This window comes from Denticeps clupeoides, chromosome 7 (genome assembly GCF_900700375.1).
Source record: "Denticeps clupeoides chromosome 7, fDenClu1.1, whole genome shotgun sequence".
NCBI classification, from domain to species: Eukaryota; Metazoa; Chordata; class Actinopteri; order Clupeiformes; family Denticipitidae; genus Denticeps; species Denticeps clupeoides.
This window is the reverse complement of record NC_041713.1, coordinates 2,430,076-2,448,582: the sequence shown is the minus strand read 5'-3', so window position 1 is coordinate 2,448,582 and position 18,507 is coordinate 2,430,076. Positions and strand designations below refer to the sequence as shown.

At 48.7% G+C, this 18,507-nt stretch overlaps 1 protein-coding gene across 1 annotated transcript in view; it reads right to left on the bottom strand.

Moving 5' to 3' along the window:
• Positions 1–18,507, bottom strand: part of LOC114793870 (dedicator of cytokinesis protein 3-like) — a 33,246-nt gene that overhangs the window by 5,668 nt on the left and 9,071 nt on the right. Inside the window, exons 2-48 of the mRNA XM_028986011.1 lie at positions 18,226–18,309; positions 17,945–17,985; positions 17,611–17,666; positions 16,733–16,829; positions 16,185–16,333; positions 15,906–15,990; positions 15,607–15,648; positions 15,328–15,479; positions 15,169–15,250; positions 14,998–15,058; positions 14,010–14,157; positions 13,744–13,832; positions 13,068–13,193; positions 12,812–12,936; positions 12,554–12,716; positions 11,792–11,898; positions 11,515–11,686; positions 10,262–10,359; positions 10,027–10,110; positions 9,851–9,951; positions 9,659–9,740; positions 9,393–9,563; positions 8,897–9,089; positions 8,686–8,813; positions 8,456–8,602; positions 6,511–6,609; positions 6,338–6,432; positions 6,166–6,241; positions 5,989–6,089; positions 5,177–5,235; positions 4,957–5,105; positions 4,789–4,874; positions 4,363–4,389; positions 3,692–3,787; positions 3,459–3,519; positions 3,192–3,285; positions 2,486–2,634; positions 2,240–2,326; positions 2,039–2,143; positions 1,696–1,837; positions 1,445–1,611; positions 1,090–1,176; positions 813–992; positions 624–707; positions 418–534; positions 243–340; positions 66–159 (exon numbers count right to left, since the gene is read on the bottom strand). Coding sequence (XP_028841844.1) covers positions 66–159; positions 243–340; positions 418–534; positions 624–707; positions 813–992; positions 1,090–1,176; positions 1,445–1,611; positions 1,696–1,837; positions 2,039–2,143; positions 2,240–2,326; positions 2,486–2,634; positions 3,192–3,285; positions 3,459–3,519; positions 3,692–3,787; positions 4,363–4,389; positions 4,789–4,874; positions 4,957–5,105; positions 5,177–5,235; positions 5,989–6,089; positions 6,166–6,241; positions 6,338–6,432; positions 6,511–6,609; positions 8,456–8,602; positions 8,686–8,813; positions 8,897–9,089; positions 9,393–9,563; positions 9,659–9,740; positions 9,851–9,951; positions 10,027–10,110; positions 10,262–10,359; positions 11,515–11,686; positions 11,792–11,898; positions 12,554–12,716; positions 12,812–12,936; positions 13,068–13,193; positions 13,744–13,832; positions 14,010–14,157; positions 14,998–15,058; positions 15,169–15,250; positions 15,328–15,479; positions 15,607–15,648; positions 15,906–15,990; positions 16,185–16,333; positions 16,733–16,829; positions 17,611–17,666; positions 17,945–17,985; positions 18,226–18,309 — 5,036 coding nt within the window. The remainder of the gene's footprint in view (positions 1–65; positions 160–242; positions 341–417; positions 535–623; positions 708–812; positions 993–1,089; positions 1,177–1,444; positions 1,612–1,695; positions 1,838–2,038; positions 2,144–2,239; positions 2,327–2,485; positions 2,635–3,191; positions 3,286–3,458; positions 3,520–3,691; positions 3,788–4,362; positions 4,390–4,788; positions 4,875–4,956; positions 5,106–5,176; positions 5,236–5,988; positions 6,090–6,165; positions 6,242–6,337; positions 6,433–6,510; positions 6,610–8,455; positions 8,603–8,685; positions 8,814–8,896; positions 9,090–9,392; positions 9,564–9,658; positions 9,741–9,850; positions 9,952–10,026; positions 10,111–10,261; positions 10,360–11,514; positions 11,687–11,791; positions 11,899–12,553; positions 12,717–12,811; positions 12,937–13,067; positions 13,194–13,743; positions 13,833–14,009; positions 14,158–14,997; positions 15,059–15,168; positions 15,251–15,327; positions 15,480–15,606; positions 15,649–15,905; positions 15,991–16,184; positions 16,334–16,732; positions 16,830–17,610; positions 17,667–17,944; positions 17,986–18,225; positions 18,310–18,507) is intronic.

The following is an 18,507-nucleotide window of genomic DNA, read 5'->3' as shown; positions in this document are numbered from 1 at the left end:
TTCAGTTTGGGATCTGGGCGCGGCTAAAGGGGCCAGAGGTGAAAGGTGGGCGGCGAGGGTCTCACCTGCATGTGAGAGGGCTCTTCCGTGTGTTCAATCAGCCCGTCGGTCATCACCATCAGTGGAGCGACCTCACCTGAGAGACGTACATTCAGGGGGCTGGGGAGACAGAGGTCATGTTCAGAAAAGGAAAATGTGTGTATGTGTGTGTGTGTGTGTGTGTGTGTGTGTTTCAACCTCACCTGTGTCTGTGTATGAACCTGCTGCTTTCAGGACTGTGTGTCACGACTCCTCGCATCCCAGAGCAGGCCGGACTCAACCTGTCCAGCGCAGCGATGCCCTGGACACACACGGGTGTTTTTGAGCGAACACACCTCGCACTGAAACGACACGCGCGTCAGCACTCGGCACACTCACGTGGTACAAGCTGCTCCTCATCAGGTGGAACTGATCTATCAGCTTCTTGTGGAGGGGACGCATTTCTGGGTGCACCAGCTTTTCATGCAAGGACAGACCCACCCCAAGGATGTGCAACTGAAAAACAGCAGCAGTTTCAATAAAATAAAACCATTAAAATAACAACATTAAGTGTGTGTATGTGTGTGTGTGTGTTTTCTAACTACCTGCTCCAGCATCAGGTCCTTCAGTTGTGTTATTCTATCGGTTTCCTCAGGATGGCTGCCGATGAAGTCCTTATCGAAGAATGCCTGTAAAAGCAGGAGAAGCAGTATTAGATGCTTCATTATTGCATCAATGAGCCAAGTGCGTGTGTGTGTGTGTGTGTGTGTGTGCGTGTGTGCGCGTGCATGTACCTCCTGGTAACGAGCGATCCCTCCATTCACAGCTGCATCCACCACCCCGTTCAGACACATGCTGAGGAGGTTGACGTTGCCGTGGTGATGCCGGTGTTGGTACTGGCTGATCAGCGCGCGGAGCTCCTGGTTCTTGTTCTCCACCACGTAGATGGCGTTCTCAAGAGGACTGACCTCCACCTAACACACACACAATGTACACAGGCAATATTGTTTACGCCCTACGGGGTCGGAGGTCAGCCTGGTGTTTACGATGAGCCCCACTGCCTGCACTCACCACCTCCCTCCTCTCCACCTCAAACCAGCGCGAGATGCCCGGCAGGGGGCGGGTCAGGATCAGAGTTGTCCTCTCAATCCAGAGGCTCTGCAGACAAAACACACGATGAAAGTAATGAGCGTGAAACACTGCAGCACCCAACGTCACCGCGTGTCCTCTGCACCTAACCCTGCTTCACCCATGGTGATCAGTGGGCGGCCTGGTACTTGATCAAGGGGACCTCAGTGGCACCTCGGCGGTTCGGGACTCGAACCTGCGACCCTTCGATTTCGAGTCCGCTTCCCCACCCACTGGGCCACCACTGCATGATAACCGAGCACATGGTGTGTGTGTGTGTGTGTGTGTGAGCATGTACCCTGAACTCATTGTCACGGTCTTTGGGGCCCTTGTGGAAGGGACGGTCGTAGTGGAAGCGGCTGACGTTGTTGCTCCGGTAAAAGCGCTTGATTCTCTCGGGTACGCGGTCCAGGTGAGGTCCCTCTGACAGGTCACACACGGGGGTCACCGCATAGATCTGCAGGTCTGTGGGCACCGGTCAAGGAAACGCACGCACACACACACACACACACACTAACGCACCACTTCAGTGCACTCAGATGAGGATACACTGGGCGTCGCTCTGCAGAATGGTGTCATCTGGTTGGTTGGGGTGCTGGATGGCGATGGCCTGTGGGAACTCGTTCAGCATTCTCTGCTGGAAGTCCTCCAGACGCTCGTAGTCATAACCACGACACACAAACTCTTTATTCTGCACACAAACACACACACACACACGCAGAGCACAATGACATCCAACGGCATCATTTCAGCCTGCGTAATTCACACATCATCATGTTCATAGTGTTGGAACACTGAATCCTGATTTACATTTGTTTCGCGTTCCAATAGCCCCGCCCAGTTGTTCTCTGGTGTGTGTGTGTTTGTGTGTGTGTGTGTGTGTGTCTCGTACTCTGAGGAAGAAGGGGAATTTGCGTCCGTAAAATCCCATCCTGAAGAACTCGGGCTCGACGCGCTGCTGTTCGATGATGTTGTCATAGTAACTGGCCTCCATTTTCTGCCCACAGGACAAAAGGACAGTTTAAAAAAAAAAAAAAACACACGCACACGCATGTACTCGCAGTGGCGTGAGACGAGGACACGCTCGACTCACCCGGATCCAGCTCAGGCTGTGGTAGTCGTACAAGATCTCGTACTGGAAGGCCAGTTCCCGGCACAGAGAGATCCCGTACTCCCAGCACTAAACAGGCAGACAGGTGTGTTTGTGTGACATTTACGGCATTTACCAGACGCCCTTATCCAGAGCGACTTACAATCAGTAGTTACAGGGACAGTCCGTGTGTGTGTGTGTGTGTGTGTGTGTGTCAGAGAGAGAGAGAGAGAGAGAGAGACCACTTTCCTTCCCCTTGTTGAAGTAGTGCAACACCTTCCTGCTGAGCGCCTCTTTGCGCTGCCACTCGCTCTGTGCTGGGTAGTGCAGGAACTCCTTGAGAGCGCGATCGTCCCACTGCAGCAGCTCCCAGTACAGCAGGAGGGTGAAACCGGCCTCTGAAACACACACACACACACACACACACACACACACATTAATACACATGTAGCAAGCGGCGTCTTCCAGCATGACACCAGCATGACAGTTGACCCCACACTACCGTCGTTTTCATCAGACGTAAATGCTGGTCATGCGACAATAACTATATCAAAATATATCATGTTATATTGCTGACGATTAGAAACGAGACTAAATATGGTTTACAACATAAAAACTATTTTTTTTTTTTTTATTAAAACGAGAAGTTATTTCCTCTCGTTTAATGACATTGTTGTTATGAAACTTGACAAGGCTAAAATGAGTCTAAATGTGGTTTACAAGATAAAAACGTTTATTTCCGTTGATGAAAATCTCTTTAAATCGCGTTACTATTATTATTATTATTATTATTATTATTATTATGTAGTATTTCTGTCTGACAAAAATATGACTAAAATACTCAAGACTTTCAGTTGTCTGAAACTTGACACAATGTCTAGAATAAAACTAAAAAGATGACAGACTGCCAGAAACGAGTATATGACACACACACACACACACACACACTCCTCACCTGTAAAGTTCTCAGCCTGCAGGTGCAGCTCACACAGCTTGTGGATGTAGCGGATGTACATGTCCTCCTTCGTCACTTCAGACTTGTAGAAGTTCTGAGGAACCGACAGGACGGTAGGATTAACGTCCAGTTCTGTCCAGAGCTGTAAAACGTGGCTACGACCCTCAAACCATCACAACATTTTCAACCATAGACCACCACAGAATGCATCCTATCACATAAAGTAATCCCAGTCTAGGTCCAAGATGATGGATGCTGCTGTCTTACCAGGATGTTCATGGACCCGTAGAACCTCTTATTCTCAATGTCCTCCACCCGCACACTTTCCCTGAACACACACACACACACACACACACACACACACACACACACACACACACAACATGAATATTCTCACAAGGTTTGGTATTTCGTTTTCATGCCAGTTAACATTTCCAATGAATAATTCCAATGAATTCATCCTCATCACTAGAATCTACAGAGCACACAGGTGAACTCACCTGTAATCCAGCAGGCGCTCGATGAGCCGCGTGACAGATGTGACAAAAGAGACGCCGGACTCTCGCCACGTCTCCTGCTCCATCTTCTCCAGCAGACTGAAAGACACGAGATCAGAAATTACATTTACAGCATTTACCAGACGCCTTTATCCAGAGCGACTTACAATCAGTAGTTACAGGGACAGTCCCCCCCTGGAGACACTCAGGGTTAAGTGTCACGATGGTAGTAAGTGGGGTTTGAACTTGGGTCTTCTGGTTAATAGGAGAGTGTGTTACCCACCAGGCTACTACCACCTTTGGCTATTGTTCTTGACAGATCTATATAAAACGCCTCTGTGTCTGGACCTACTCTGTCTATAGTATTTTTCCAAATAAGCAGGCAAACCGATGTTCATCTTTCATATGATATATAAAAAAACAAGTATCTTCACAGTGACTTGCCTTCAGTCATCTCTAAAGGCAGAAAATGTTGACAGGGTGGGTTTTATCAGCAAAATTCTGAAAGCCTCGTTCACTTACTGTTTGTATAAAATAGAAAGTGCAACGAAAAATGTGTATTACCTAAAATAACGAATAATCGTGATTAATAATCACGATTACAATATTGAGAAAAATAATCACAATTATCGCTTTGCCCATAATGTGTGTGTGTATGGACTTTGTGGATGTACCTGGGGTATGGGCCAAACAGCTGTGTCCTGCAAAAAGATAAAAGAACACTAATAAAACACTGAAATGTAAGAAAACATGCGTTACAAATAAAATCCACATCACATGATTAGGGTTTTGCTTATAACGGCTAAATAATTCAAAGAATTGAGTCTGAGATGAGCGTCGAGGATTGTGTTAGAATAGGAAATTAGGGCGATCGTATCATAAAATGAAATTAGGATTAGACATCTGGATTAGGCTTGATAGTGGTTGATAGTGGTCTCAATGTCAGAACTATACTTCCAAAATCAGATGGGGTTGAGATTCGTCTCAAAATGTAAGGTTTGGTCAGTATTAGGATTACTTTTAGGAGGGATTATTGTTAGACACTGGGGTAAGGATTAGATTGTGGATGGCAATGTAATTGGTGAGCGATGGAAACTCACAGCAGGCTGAAGAGTTCACGGTGATTCTCATCGCCTTTCCCATCCGACACCATGCTGTCTAGTTTATCCATGAGCTCCGCCTCCACCTGCATGTCACACATGTCAGCCTTCGCATCGCAGGAAACACATACGTGCGCCTGAGTGACAGGCCGGGCCAGACAGACACACCTGCTTGAAGTTGCCGCTCTTGCGCTGTTCCCAGTTCATCATGTCGTGGAAAATGGGGATGATGATGTTCCGGACCTCCGGCTGTGGGACGAGAGCCACGCCCAGAAACGGGCCCATCATGCCTGGTGTGAAATGCTGCTTATCCTCCCCTGAAACGACCCCACAGCGTTACTACACAGCTGATCGTCCCTGTGTCCTGCGTGTGTGTTTCTCTACTCACCCAGTTTCTGCCACATGCTGAAGAGCTCATAGGCCATCATCACCCGCATGTCCCCATACCTGTAGATGCAGCAGTGTGTGTGAGTGTGTGTGTGAGTGTGTGTGTGTGTGTACAAACCTGTGCTATGTGAAATAAAACTATTCATTTACTCCAATCAGCCAAGTGATTATCAGTTGCAGTGGGTGGGATATTATATTAGGCAGGAAGTGAAGATTTTAGATGTGGACCTGAGTGACGTGATGGCAAGATGGCATCTCCTCTAAACTCTAAAACGGGTTTTCTATCTGATCTGGCCACGTGGAGACGGAGTTTTCAAAAACCGGTTCCAGGGTGAATTTTTCTTTCCCTGCATCCGTGTGGACGGCAGAGCAGCTTTTTTTTGTGAAAACGCTGATGTATCACCCCAACCTCCAACCTGACCTATAACCCCGAGCGCGCCCTACTTACAACAACGCAGGACAACACAGCAACTACAAGAACATTTCTAACGGAAAGACGCGGCTGGAGAACAACGACGCGTTTCACTCACTGCAGAGGACACCAAACAAGGAGAGCGGGGAGTCACAGCGCCACCTACAGGTGTGGAGGGGGGTTGAAACAGCGCTCAGATAACACTCCTGTGTGGACGCAGGTTTTTCAGAAACCAAAAACCTGTTTTAGAGAGAAGTGTTCTCATATGGACGGGGTCTAAGTGGACCACTGGCTAACTAGTAGAAGAGCTACTAAAGCTCAAATTGAAGGGCGCATGGGCTGCCCGTGTGGGTGCCTGTGTGGGGTTTTAATGTTATGGCTGACGTGTGTCGGCATCTCACTTGTCCAACAATCTCTTCTTCTTGATGGGGCTCAGGGACTCGAGCTGTAGGCTTGGCTGGCTGATGTACAGAACGGCCAGACTGAAGAAGGAGTTCCACACCTGTGGAAGAGGAGGCACACGCGTTCTCCTTCAGCACTGCACAGAACAACACACCTTCTGCCGAGCGTGGCTTCACCTTAAAGTCAAAGTCGCTGTCGGAGAAGGTCTTCTGCAGCGCTGGAGTCAGGTACTGGGTGGTTGCGATGATGATGCTGCAGGTAAATGGCATCAGTGAGGTCAAGGGTCACATGTAACAGCACTAGTGCTTTCATTTGTGCGTGTGTGCATGTGAGATTGTGTGTAGTTACTGGCTGGTGAGCAGGCGCATGACGCTCCAGTCTCGAGGAAAGACGCTGAGCTTCATCAGGTTGCGGAACACGCAGAAGATCTTCAGCAGGAACTCCTGCAGGAACATCGGGGGAACGACGTGGTAGCTACGCATGTGCAAGGGTGTGTTCGAGAGAGAGAGACAAACACAAACCTTGAGCTCGTCCTTGCTGTGGAAGTTGTTCAGGAGGTGGTGGAAGTGCAGCTCTGTCATCAGCCGCAGCAGAGACAGAAGGCAGGACACGTACTCCCCCTGCAGACACAGAGGGGAACGACACAACCTCAGACACAAGATCTCCAACCTACTTAGCTGCCCTTTCATCCATCCCAGGAAAAATCAGGCCCAATTCACACGTCCACCAGGTCGGCCAGCCGCTCCCCCTGCCTTTGTTCCACGTATCGAGCCTATTCAAGGCGGGATTGAGGTGAAACCAACCTGGAGGATAAATTTGTGGGCACAAGCCAACTTCAAGTTGTGTGGACGCAGAATGAAACGTCTCTACATTAAAGAAAGAAAGTCCAGTTGCCACGACTCAACTCTCAGACAGAGGGGAACGACATTTGCGTCACCTTCCACTGCCCAACATACCCGGTTGGTGCGTGCCAGTTGCCCGGTAGGTCCCGTTCTCATTGGCTTTCTGTTTTAGCTACAGCACCCAAATTTCTTCACCCTCACTTTGACATCTTTTCAACATGGACAGCATGCATGTCCTCTCACACAAGGTCAGAGTTGGGATAAAAAAACAAAAACAAAACATTTACGTAATTTGAGGGACCTTTTCGTCTCTTCTTCGTATCTAGACAGCAGCCCTTTTTTTTGCCTGATTGTCAGTGAGTCCGACTGCTGTTACAGACAGGAGCATTCGCAAATACTCCACCAATGGAGAGCAGCAAACAAGCCGTTAACCAACATATTCATCTTACAGACTGGCGGTCAACTCCAACACATCCAACTACAGTTCAAATACACAACCACTGGATCACAATCGCCCTCCTACAGATCTTTCAGCCAGACCAGCTGGCTTTAACCGACTTGGGGCAGTGGTGGCCAAGGTGCCACTGAGGTGCCACTGAGCAAAGCACCGTCCCCACACATCCCCTGTCATGGTGCCCACTGCTCACCAAGGGTGATGGTTAAATGCAGAGGACACATTTTGTTGTGTCACCATGTGCTGAGCTGCAATGTTTCACAATGACAATCACTTCACTTTCACTTTCGGCTTTCTTTCATCTACAGACAGGAACATCCAGCTCCTACCGACAGTTTTGCGCCATTAATCAACATATTCCTCTCACAGACTGGCGATCAACTCCAACACCTCCAACTACAGTTCAAATAACCTGTGGGCCAGTGGTGAGACTTTCATCAACATTCTGCTCCTACATACTGAAGAAAACGAGCATAGATCCGCCAGCGAGACCGAGCGGCTTCATCTACAGACATTTACATTTTACATTTACGGCATTTGGCAGACGCCCGTATCCAGAGCAACTTACAACGTGCTTCCATGTTACCATGGATGAAGTGATCAGTTCTGGTTCACTAGGACCCCCAACTATGAATACAATCTTTTTATTCACTCTGTTCTAGTTTCTATATAGAAGTTAGACAATAAGAAGGTTACAAGTTCATCTAAATGTTCTCTAAAGAGGAAGGTCTTGAGCTGCAGTGACTGAGCTGTTCTGACCTCCAGGGGAAGTTCATTCCACCACCGAGGAGCCAAGACGGAGAAGAGTCTAGATGAGTGTTTTTTCATCTAGATTGTCTAGAGTGCCTACAGGAACAATGTAGAGAAGAGAGACCGAAGACCGAAGCAAACAAGCAGTCTACAGACGACCAGAAATGATCAGTCAGCTCCTTTACATTTACAGCATTATCCAGAGCGACTTATAATCAGTAGTTACAGGGACAGTCCCCCCTGGAGACACTCAGGGTTAAGTGTCTTGCTCAGGGACACGATGGTAGTAAGTGGGATTTGAACCAGGGTCTTCTGGTTCACAGGCGAGTGTGTTACCCACTAGGCTACTACCACCCTCGACTACCACCCTCCCGTCATGTTTGAATCTGTGTGTGTGTGTGTGTGTGTGTGTGTATATACCGTGATCTCAGCTGTACACTGTGGACAGCGGGGCCCCCTGCTGGACTCCAGCGCCTGTGACTTGCTCATGATTGACAGCAGTGTCTGCAGCAGAACGTCCAGCAAGCTCTCCACCAGCATATCAACCTCCTCCGCCACACAGGAGTCCTGAGGAACGGAACAGCAGAAACGGCCGCGGTGTTTCGCGGTGTTCTCCGCCTGTTTGATCGCGTGTGTCCGTGTGCACCCACCATGGAGCTGGATTTGATGGTAGAGAAGATGCTGGCCAGGATTCCGGAACAGACCAGCAGCTCCCTCTGCTGGCGCAGGTGCAGATGGATGTGATGCAGAACCACAGGAAGCAAAATACTGCGGGATTCTGAGGAAGCAAGATGGTTTTCATGCCATCATCACACCACCATTGTCTGCTTTATTCCAGAAAGAGAGGAAGAAAGGAGGAACCTGGGAAGTAGAAGAGGCGACTGTCGACAGTCCGGGCGATCGACTGCAGTTTGACAACGTCCAGGGACTGTCCCATGTCCACCGTACTGGGCATGCTCGCCAGGGTGCCCCTGACCAGCTCTGCCACTTCCTGAACGGTGAACATCTGCAGCAGCTCATCAAAGATGTCGGGGAAACTGTTCAGCAGCGCCGCCTGGAGGACAGGAGTGAAAATGTCCATTCTGATCCCACTTTTAATTCACTTTGTTTCATTACCATGATTTTTCCATATCTGACAATAAACAAACTGTCGGGTTCACCAGTTCCCCCATCAGAAGGCTGGAACTGAACCTGCATGTTGGTTGTTGGGCATGTTTGTGCAGAGAACAGAGGGAAACGGAGGAGAAACGTGAAGTATTGACATATCAAGGGGGTTTAAATTGTCCGGATTGAGGACGCAGGGTGTACGACAGTTGTCAATCATGCCTACAGGCGATCGAGCGATCGGTGTCCTGACCTGCGTGCAGACCAGCGTCTCTGAACTGTGTCCGTCCAGGCTGAGGACAAAGCGGATGGAGTGGAAGAGTTCGTGGATGCTCGCTCGGAAAGACTCCTCCTCCAGGCCACAGGTGGCCCGGGAGTAGAGGGCACGGGACTGAACTATGAACTTGAAGAGGTACTCCAGGGCCTGGAGGGGGACAGGGACAGACAGAGAAATGAAATACTTTCATGTTCTTCACAAAGTAAAAGTTCTGCTTTGTGTGTGTGTGTGTGTGTTCTCACCCTCATGGCATCCTGAATGTGATCCTGTCTCACGACTTCAGCTGATCGATCCATGTACCACTTCAGACAGCGGATCAGCTCCCTACACACACACACAGAACGCACTATTACTGTCCATCGTCACACTGGCACTATTAGTGTGCAAATGTAGAAGAAGCCAGTGTGTGTTGCTTTGGAGAGGAAGTGCCGTACTTGTAGGCCAGCGCTCCAGCAAACTGGTTCTGGATGTAGGCGTCGATGACGGGCCGGAAGTGGTAATAGCGCCAGTCCCTCAGGAGGTTTATGATGAACACCTGAGGCATCGACGTGGGTTACTGAGACGTCACAGCTACACTCACACGCGCGTGCACGCTCAGATCAGCTCTCACCAGGGACTGGAAGACCAGGGGTCCGTATTTGTCAGTGTTGTCATCCAGGAGGCAGAAGAGGGTGTCCAGAATGTCCTGCAGGAACTGAGAAACGGAGAGAGGAGGGTCGGCGCTCATTTTCCGCGCATCGGACTGAGTCACGGCAGCCGCGACGCCCACGCACAGCACCTGGCTGTCTCCGCCAGCAGCTGGCAATGTTGGTGCGACGCCCGTTTTGTGTGTGTGAGAGAGATACCTTCACAATCTCCTCGCCGCTGATGAGGCGCAATCGACCCAGAACATCAAGCACCCGCTCAGGATGGGCTTTCCATTTCAGCAGGGTAAGGAGATCCACTACACACACACACACACACACACACACACACACACAGTTGAATTTCACCCAAAACAGAATAAAATATGCCCTTCATTGCCTAACATTTTGATATGTCTGCCTTTACACACACACACACACACACACACACACAAGCTCTAATGACATACCACTTTAGGAGTGTGATTTAGAACTGTAAGTCGGGTCGGGTCAAGCTTGTGTGATAAATGATCGGTCAGGAAACATGAACTTCTAACACGGTCTGTATTACCCGTCCTTTCTGTGTGATTTGCTGCTTTTACGTTTACATTTACAGCATTTACCAGACGCCATTATCCAGAGCGACAACCAGTAGTTACAGGGACAGTCCCCCCCTGGAGACACTCAGGGTTAAGTGTCCTGCTCAGGGACACGATGGTAGTAAGTGGGGTTTGAACCTGGGTCTTCTGGTTCATAGGCGAGTGTGTTACCCGCTATGCTACTACCACCTTGTAAACAGCGATACTTGTTGGATCGGGTCGAATTTTGTCGGGCTCGTGCCAGGTCCGGCCTCACTTTCTTTTAAATTAATTCAATTTAAAGTGAAGTGATTGTCATTGTGAAACACTGCAGCGCAGCATACTCTGACACGGTGAAGCGTGTCCTCTGTATTTAACCATCACCCATGGTGAGCAGTGGGCACTATGACAGGCGCCCGGGGAGCAGTGTGTGTGTACTCAGTGGCACCTTGGTAGACCGGGATTCGAACCGGAAACCTTCTTAACTGCTAGGCCACCACTACTGGGCTACTACCACCCTACTGATTGTAAGTCGCTCTGGATAAGGGCGTCTGATAAATGCTGAAATGCTGAAACACACTCCACACCAAACGTGCTCATCCATGTCTTTATGGGAGACACGTCTTTCATGTCTCATGAAATTATGTAAGCATGAACTAGTTCCTTAACTGAGATACCAAACTCAACCCCTGAAGAACAGCCCCACACCTAAATCCCCCCCCAAAATTCTCCCAGTCTTGTGATCCGATGTGGCCGACCAGTTTGTGGCTGATTTGCCAAATATTACACAGTTGACCCAGTTTTACGTGGAAGTTTGTGGAAGCAGCCTGGATGGTTAGGTTCTTGGTGGCCACGGAAGCGTGTGTACGTGTGTGTGTGTGCGTGCGTGGTCATTACCGTTCTGTGTGAGTTTGGTGGACACCAGCTGTGTGCTGATCCAGAAACTCTCTTTCCCACTGCGCTGGAAGGGGAAGGAGGCCGGGATGGCCGGAGCGCTGCTGAGGTCGGCCCTACAGCACGGCATGCTGAGGTACAGGCCCTGGTTACTGAACACCGTGCTGTCGTCACACTGCGGAGGGGGAGGGACACCGTTCTGTCTTCTGAACGTGTCACGCGATACGCGTCTATGTGTGTGTGTGTGTGTGTGTGTGTGTGTGTGGGGGGGGGAACTGACCTTGTACACGTACAGCTCATGACTGTCATCTGCCAGCGTGGTGCCGTCCTCCCTCATCAGAGGAGTGAAGGAGAAGCCGAACAGTTTCTTCTCGCCCTTATCTTTCGCTGTGGAGCGCCCACACACGGACAGCAGTTAGGGTGAAAGAACAAAGCTCGAGGTGAACGGTGACGCGCGGCGTAATTCGCATCTAAGAGGACGCGGGTTACGTGGAAGGCTGGGAGGAAATTAAACAGAATGTGGGGGGAACTGCTGCCTCTGGGACGGATGTCGATTAATCTTGAGTCTATAAGGTAACAATAATGAAATAATAAGATAACCTTGTTTTAATAAAGAAAATGTTGTTTTTGTCTGTTCTACTCGGTACTTGTACTATATTGACTTGAATAAATAGACCTGTGTTACTAAAAAAAGATTAAAATACAATTTTTATTGGCTAAACTAAGACTAAAATGCTCATGCTCATGAAGGAAAGAAAGTGAAAGTAAAAGAAAGTGAAGTGATTGTCACATGTGATACACAGCAGCACAGCACACGGTGCACACAGTGAAATTTGTCCTCTGCATTTAACCCATCACCCTGAGTGAGCAGTGGGCGGCCATGACAGGCGTCCGGGGAGCAGTGTGTGGGGACGGTGCTTTGCTCAGTGGCACCTCAGTGGCACCTCGGCGGATCGGGATTCGAACCGGCAACCTTCCTTAACCGCTAGCCCACCGCTTTTAGGTTGAAAGGTGGGTTGAAAGGTTAAAGGTCAGGCCTTACTGGAGCAGTGTCGGAACTCGAAGCGCAGGTGCGACCCCCGGAAACGCTCCAGTGGGATGGACAGCTTCAGCGTTTCGCTCCAGCGCGGGCTGTTGTTGTGGTAGAGCACAAAGGAGCGGTGCTCACACACGCATGGTTCTCCACAGCCCGTACTGAGGCAGTCCTGCACGCACACACACACACACACACAACACGGTAAGATTGTCTAATAAGGTAATCACCCACAATCCCCACACGCCTGATGGGAGACGTCCTCACCTTCAGCACCTCCCCATCAGCGTAGAGCACAAACACGGTCACCTCGATGTTCTTCTGCACGCTCTTACCCCCGCGCTCGAACTCACCGCGCTCCAGGGTCAGGTAGAGGTCATTACGACTGTCCCCTGTGGTCCACACACACACACACACACACACACTCCGACATCAGCATGTAGAGTGTGTAAATGTAAAAGGCAGTCAAGGTGTGTGTGTGTGTGTGTGTGTGTGTGTGTGTGTGTGTGTGTGAGTTGCCCACCTGGCTGCATGACATCAGGGAAGCCCAGTTTGCGTGTTGTCACGGCACCGCGAGCAAAGATCAGCGGGTTCTCCCTCCTCACAACATCCAACTCTCCTCTGAAGAGCTGCAGAGAGACCACAAGACCTGCACACACAAATTAAATTTTGACCTAAATATAGAAGATTTCACAGGTAATTTGACAATTCAATTTAAAATATTATTCATGATCATTTTAAATGAAACAAGGCTTGTAGCAACATTTTGAATCAGCTTATCACCCTGTTCCTACAAGCCTTATTGTCACGATCTGGTCCGGCAGGGGCTACTCCGGGTTCGGACCGGAGTTTCTTGTTCGTCCTGTGTTATGTTTCCTGATTGATATCACCTGTGTATGAGTGTATAAAGCTGCCCTGTTTGTGTCGGGTCGTTGTTTGGTGATGTTTCCCTTGTCTTGTCACCCGTCTCGTGACGGTTCGTGACGCGTATGCGTCCTTCTTCCTCGCCATGTCCAGCCATCGTGACACTTACGTATTATTACAATGTGGTATGGTCGATTATCTGTATCCTTTCCAAAATGAAAATTGTTCTAAACGGTTTTTAATTTGATGCACTAGAACAGGATGACGTTTGACAACAAAACAACGTTTCTGGTCTGCGGTTAAACATCCCTCCCGCTGGAGGGCTGGGCTCCTACCGTAATTGGTGCTGGGGGTGGAGTACTTGGTGCTGGACTTTCGGATGATGTTCTCCTGGATCTGGAACCACTCGTTCTCATTATTGCACCTGTAGACATCGACACACACACGGGTGAGCTCCTCCTGGTGCTGCCACCAACACTTGACACTTCACTTTTACTTTTACTAAAGGCTGAAGAAGTGATCACAAGCCACTGCAGGGTCACCAGAAAGGTGTGACACATCACGGCTGCTTCTGAACGTGGAACAGATGTTCACAACTCACGTGTAGACTTTGAGCACAAAGTCTTTTTCCTCCTTGGGGTCCGTGATGGAGGAGAAGACGTCGGTCATGGAGAGGACGGCGCAGCCGAACGGCCGTCTGTACTGCACGTGGGCCGGACCCTTCTTAGAGTCGTTCAGCAGCATGCGGCCTGAAGCAGGAACGAAGCAGCCAACCAGGGGAAAGCACACTCTCAGGACTTTCACATGCTAATCATCCCGAATGAATGGAATTTTAATTAGAGAGACTCCATTTAAATAATATGAGAATTATCTAACACAGCAACAAAACGAGCAAGAGGATGGAACCCAGGAGCCAGAACCAGAACATACAGGAGGTGTGCTTCCCTGCAGATGCTCGTTTGCATTGAGATCTGGAGAATGAGGAGGCCAAATCATTGCTGTGTTCCTCAAACCATCCTTTTTTGCAGCATGGCCACATTATCACACTGAAAGAGGGCGCGGCCACCAGTTTACCTGGTCAGCAACAATGTTTAGGTAGGTGACAGGACCCAAGGATCCCAAGGAGAACATTGTCCAAAGCATCACACTGCCTGCCTTGTCTTCTTCCCATTGTGCAAGTCTTCTCTATCCACATGATGTAGACCCACATTTGACATTTTATGTAATTTACCAGACCCTAAATTCAGTATTTATATGGACAGTCCCCCTGGAGACACCCAGGGTTAAGTGTCCTGCTCTGGGACATGATGGTAGTAAGTGGGAAAGTGGGTCTTCTGGTTCATAGCAGAGCCCATCTTCCTCTGCTCAGCGGTCCATCTCTGAACATCACGTGTCCATCATAGGAGCTTTTTTGATGGTGGACATGGGTCAGCATGGTCATGCATGGTGTGTTTTGACCACAAGGGCCAGCTTTTGCTCCATTCTTATCTGACTTTCATCAGATGAGATGGCGGCTGATCAATGCCATGTACACCGGGGACCTGCTTTACTGGATTTCTAAAGCCCCACATCAAGAAGAAGCACCTCACCAGTTCTGATGACGTGGACCACGATGTACAGATCTCGCTTCAGGTCCTTACTGCTGAGGTCCTACGGGTCAAAACAGAAACATGCGTCAAAAAATGCAAACAAGGCGTCCTTCCTGACGTCCTCATCTTTATCAGTGGGTACTGGGCTGATTTGAGGTGAAACGCCCTCACCGTGAAGAGAGCACACAGACCATCAGCTTTCTCCAGGCTTTTTGGTCCTCCATTTTTATTCAGCTTGACCAGGAACCTCTCACTGAAAGAGGACATAACGATCAAAATATATCACTTATTTTATATATATATTTGCATGTTTGCATGTGTGTGTCCCACCTGATATATTTATTGTCTCTAGCGTCATAAAGGATGAACATCACGTCTGTGTCCTCGTTGATGCTGCTGTAGGTGAAGCTCTTCAGGTTGAGGAACAGGTGATGCGCCACCGGTACACGGCAACTGTCGCCATGGCGCTGGCGTGTGTCTCCCTGGAAACCCACCCCCCCCGCCAAAAAAAACACTTTTACTAAACATATTGTCCAAATCCGACAAAGTGTGCAGCGCTACAGCAGTCGCTCGTAGGAACAGCGGGAACACAGAACATCAGGTTCTTACCTGAGCGGAACTGGGCTGGCCGCAGTGCCTGCTGGACACATGCTGGGGAACAGAATCACACACAGAAGTGTCACCGAGGAGCAGAGCCACACACGCGCAGGCACATTTACACACGCGTGTCGAGGAAGAGGAGGAGATTATCTTCATGGCTACTGACTCTGCCATCATACATGAGTCAGCTTGTAATGAGTGAAAATGGGAACGATGCAGGCTGCCCACACACACACACACACAGCGTATAGATGTGTTACACGTTTCAAAGTCACAAATACCCAGAATGCCATTTGGTAGAAACCCACCATTTTATAGAGGTCACACACGCTGAAGTGGTCGGCGTCGACCATTTCAAACTCCTTCCTGGGCACCAGATCCAAACCAAGGTGCCTAAGGAGCAGAGAGAGAAATCTTCATCATCAACATCACCATCATCAGCAGCAGCAGCAGAGGCCAGTTAAGTGCTGTCATGCTGATCTTGATTACATTCACTGTTGAGGTCATGTGGCCACATGAACGCAGGAGGTTCTGCTTATGTTTCAAGAAGTATGAATATGGCTGAATGAACTGGAAACGTCTCTTACTCGTTGCCCCAGTCCAGGCGCAGGGTGATGTGACGCTTGATTTCGCGAGTCTGGTCCTGGGTCATGTGACCAGAGATGAGCTGCCGACGCAGGTCGATCAGCTCCGTCATCACGTGACGCAGCTTCTGGAAAAGCTCCACTCTGTGTTTCTGCAACAGCCAATGAGAGAGCAGATCTCAGGCACGGTGCAACGTGGCTCAGGTTCTGGCCAGGGACTTCTGGGAAGGACGGGGTAGGACATGTCAACAGGGTGAAGACAGAGGAAAACAGAGGAGGAGAGCATCTGCGGCACAGCGGAGATTAGGGCTGCACATTAGTCCTGCTTCACAGGAAGTTACATCAGCGTAGCCTGGGGCTCGTTTCCTGTTTAAAGACCCTGGTTTAGATTATGCAACCCCTCAATCAGCAGCGCAACTCAGCCATTTAACATCGTTATTCTCACACACACATTCAACTGGCATCATTATTATTATAAATTCTGATTCTTCATGAATCTGGAATCTTCTGCACACACACACACACACACACACACACACATCTGCTCTCACCACATAGAGCTGCTTCCACAGAACCGCCCATTCCTGCAGTGTGCTGGTGGTCTCTGTTATGATGGGGTCTTCCAGAGGGACCACAGTCTCCCCCTGCCTGTGCACACACACACACACACACGTACGTTATCACATTAGTACATCCTCTGCAGCCTCTCTTTTTCCGATCTCCTGGCCTTCATGACGCGGCGGGAAATGAACGGAGAGAGATGAAGAGCGCTCTGTCTCTACGGTGACACCAAATCAGAAAGTCCCATGAAGTAGACGTTTATTCCACCAGCAGCCTGCAGCGATCGACAGAAGCGCAAGAAGAACTGAACCGCTCGACCGGGTGGTCAAGTGGTTTGTAAAACCTGGAGCAGATTCTCCTCTCTGACATGGACTTCTTTAGTCCAGCTGGATCAAAGCTGGACATCAGAGACGTTTTATTTGTTGTTTCTTTTAATTGTTAAAAATCAATAATATAAATACTGTTAATACCCTTCATTACTATTTCTAATTGGTCATTCATAGTCACTGAAGTGCATTGTGGGTTGCCAGCTGCTCGGTACAAACGCTAGAGTCCATTTTACTAGTTAACTAGTTAATTGTATTTAACGCTGACAATACCAGTCATTACAATATTGATTAGTCGATCTCTGATTATGTCGACAGCATACTCTTTTTTTCTCAAGTTCATAAAAGAGGCGGTGCCTAAAGAGCAAGCATATTTATTGCGCGAAAAATATTTTGCACAATACAGACATATAAATAAAAAAGGCGTCATTTTGTACTTCTCCACGTTGCAATGATTCTATTTTTATGTTTCATGTAACACGTGAAAGTGGATTTTATTTTCCACATGCCATAATAATGATTTATGAATTAAAGATGCTCACCCTCGGTTGGTCACGGTGGCTTTTTTTAAGTGCACATAGTTGGCAGGAAATATCCCCTTATAAAAACAGAGAGAAAACACACACGTTGAACATCTAGCCAGTGGGCTTTCCAGCCCCATCACACACACACACACACACACACACACGTGCATGCGTGCTGTGTACGGTCTTATGTAAGATTATGTGCATGGTGTACTGTACCCCCGTGCTTTATGTGCAGTACGCTGCACACTGTTATGCTGCTCTGTGGTTGGAGAGCTTGTGTAGGCACAGAGACTACAGCGTGGGAGCTGGAATGGAGCTAAAACAGAACAGATCGTGTTGACCGTCTTACCTTGACTGCAGGTTTCTTGGTTGAGAAGCCTCGATACCAGCCTGCAGAAGACGAGAGAAAACGCTGTTGTGCTTGTAACCAGCCACAGTGGAACCGTCACTACTTGTAATTCTCAGGACTAAATGTTCCGAGAGGGAGAATTAAATGTCAAGCTGTGCTTGAAATGTGTAAAATAGATCACATGGTCTATTTTAAATCACATGAGAACATTATCACATTAATCACACGAGAACAGTGGTGAGAGAATAAAACATTTACAGATCAACACCAGATCAACTTACCCTCACATTTCTCCAGGATCTGAACCGTCTCTCCGATCTCCAGGTGAAGGGCCTGCAGCACGGAGCTCCGGAAGCTGCATATCACTGTTCAGGTGAGAAACGGGGATTAGAACCGTAACACACACACACAACCACTATAGTTACAGTTACACAAACAAAACATACACCAACAATACCACTAACTACTGTACACCCACAATCTCAACATACTCACACAACATACATCTATACAACTAACTACTGTACACCCACAAACACAACATACATTTACATTTACATTTA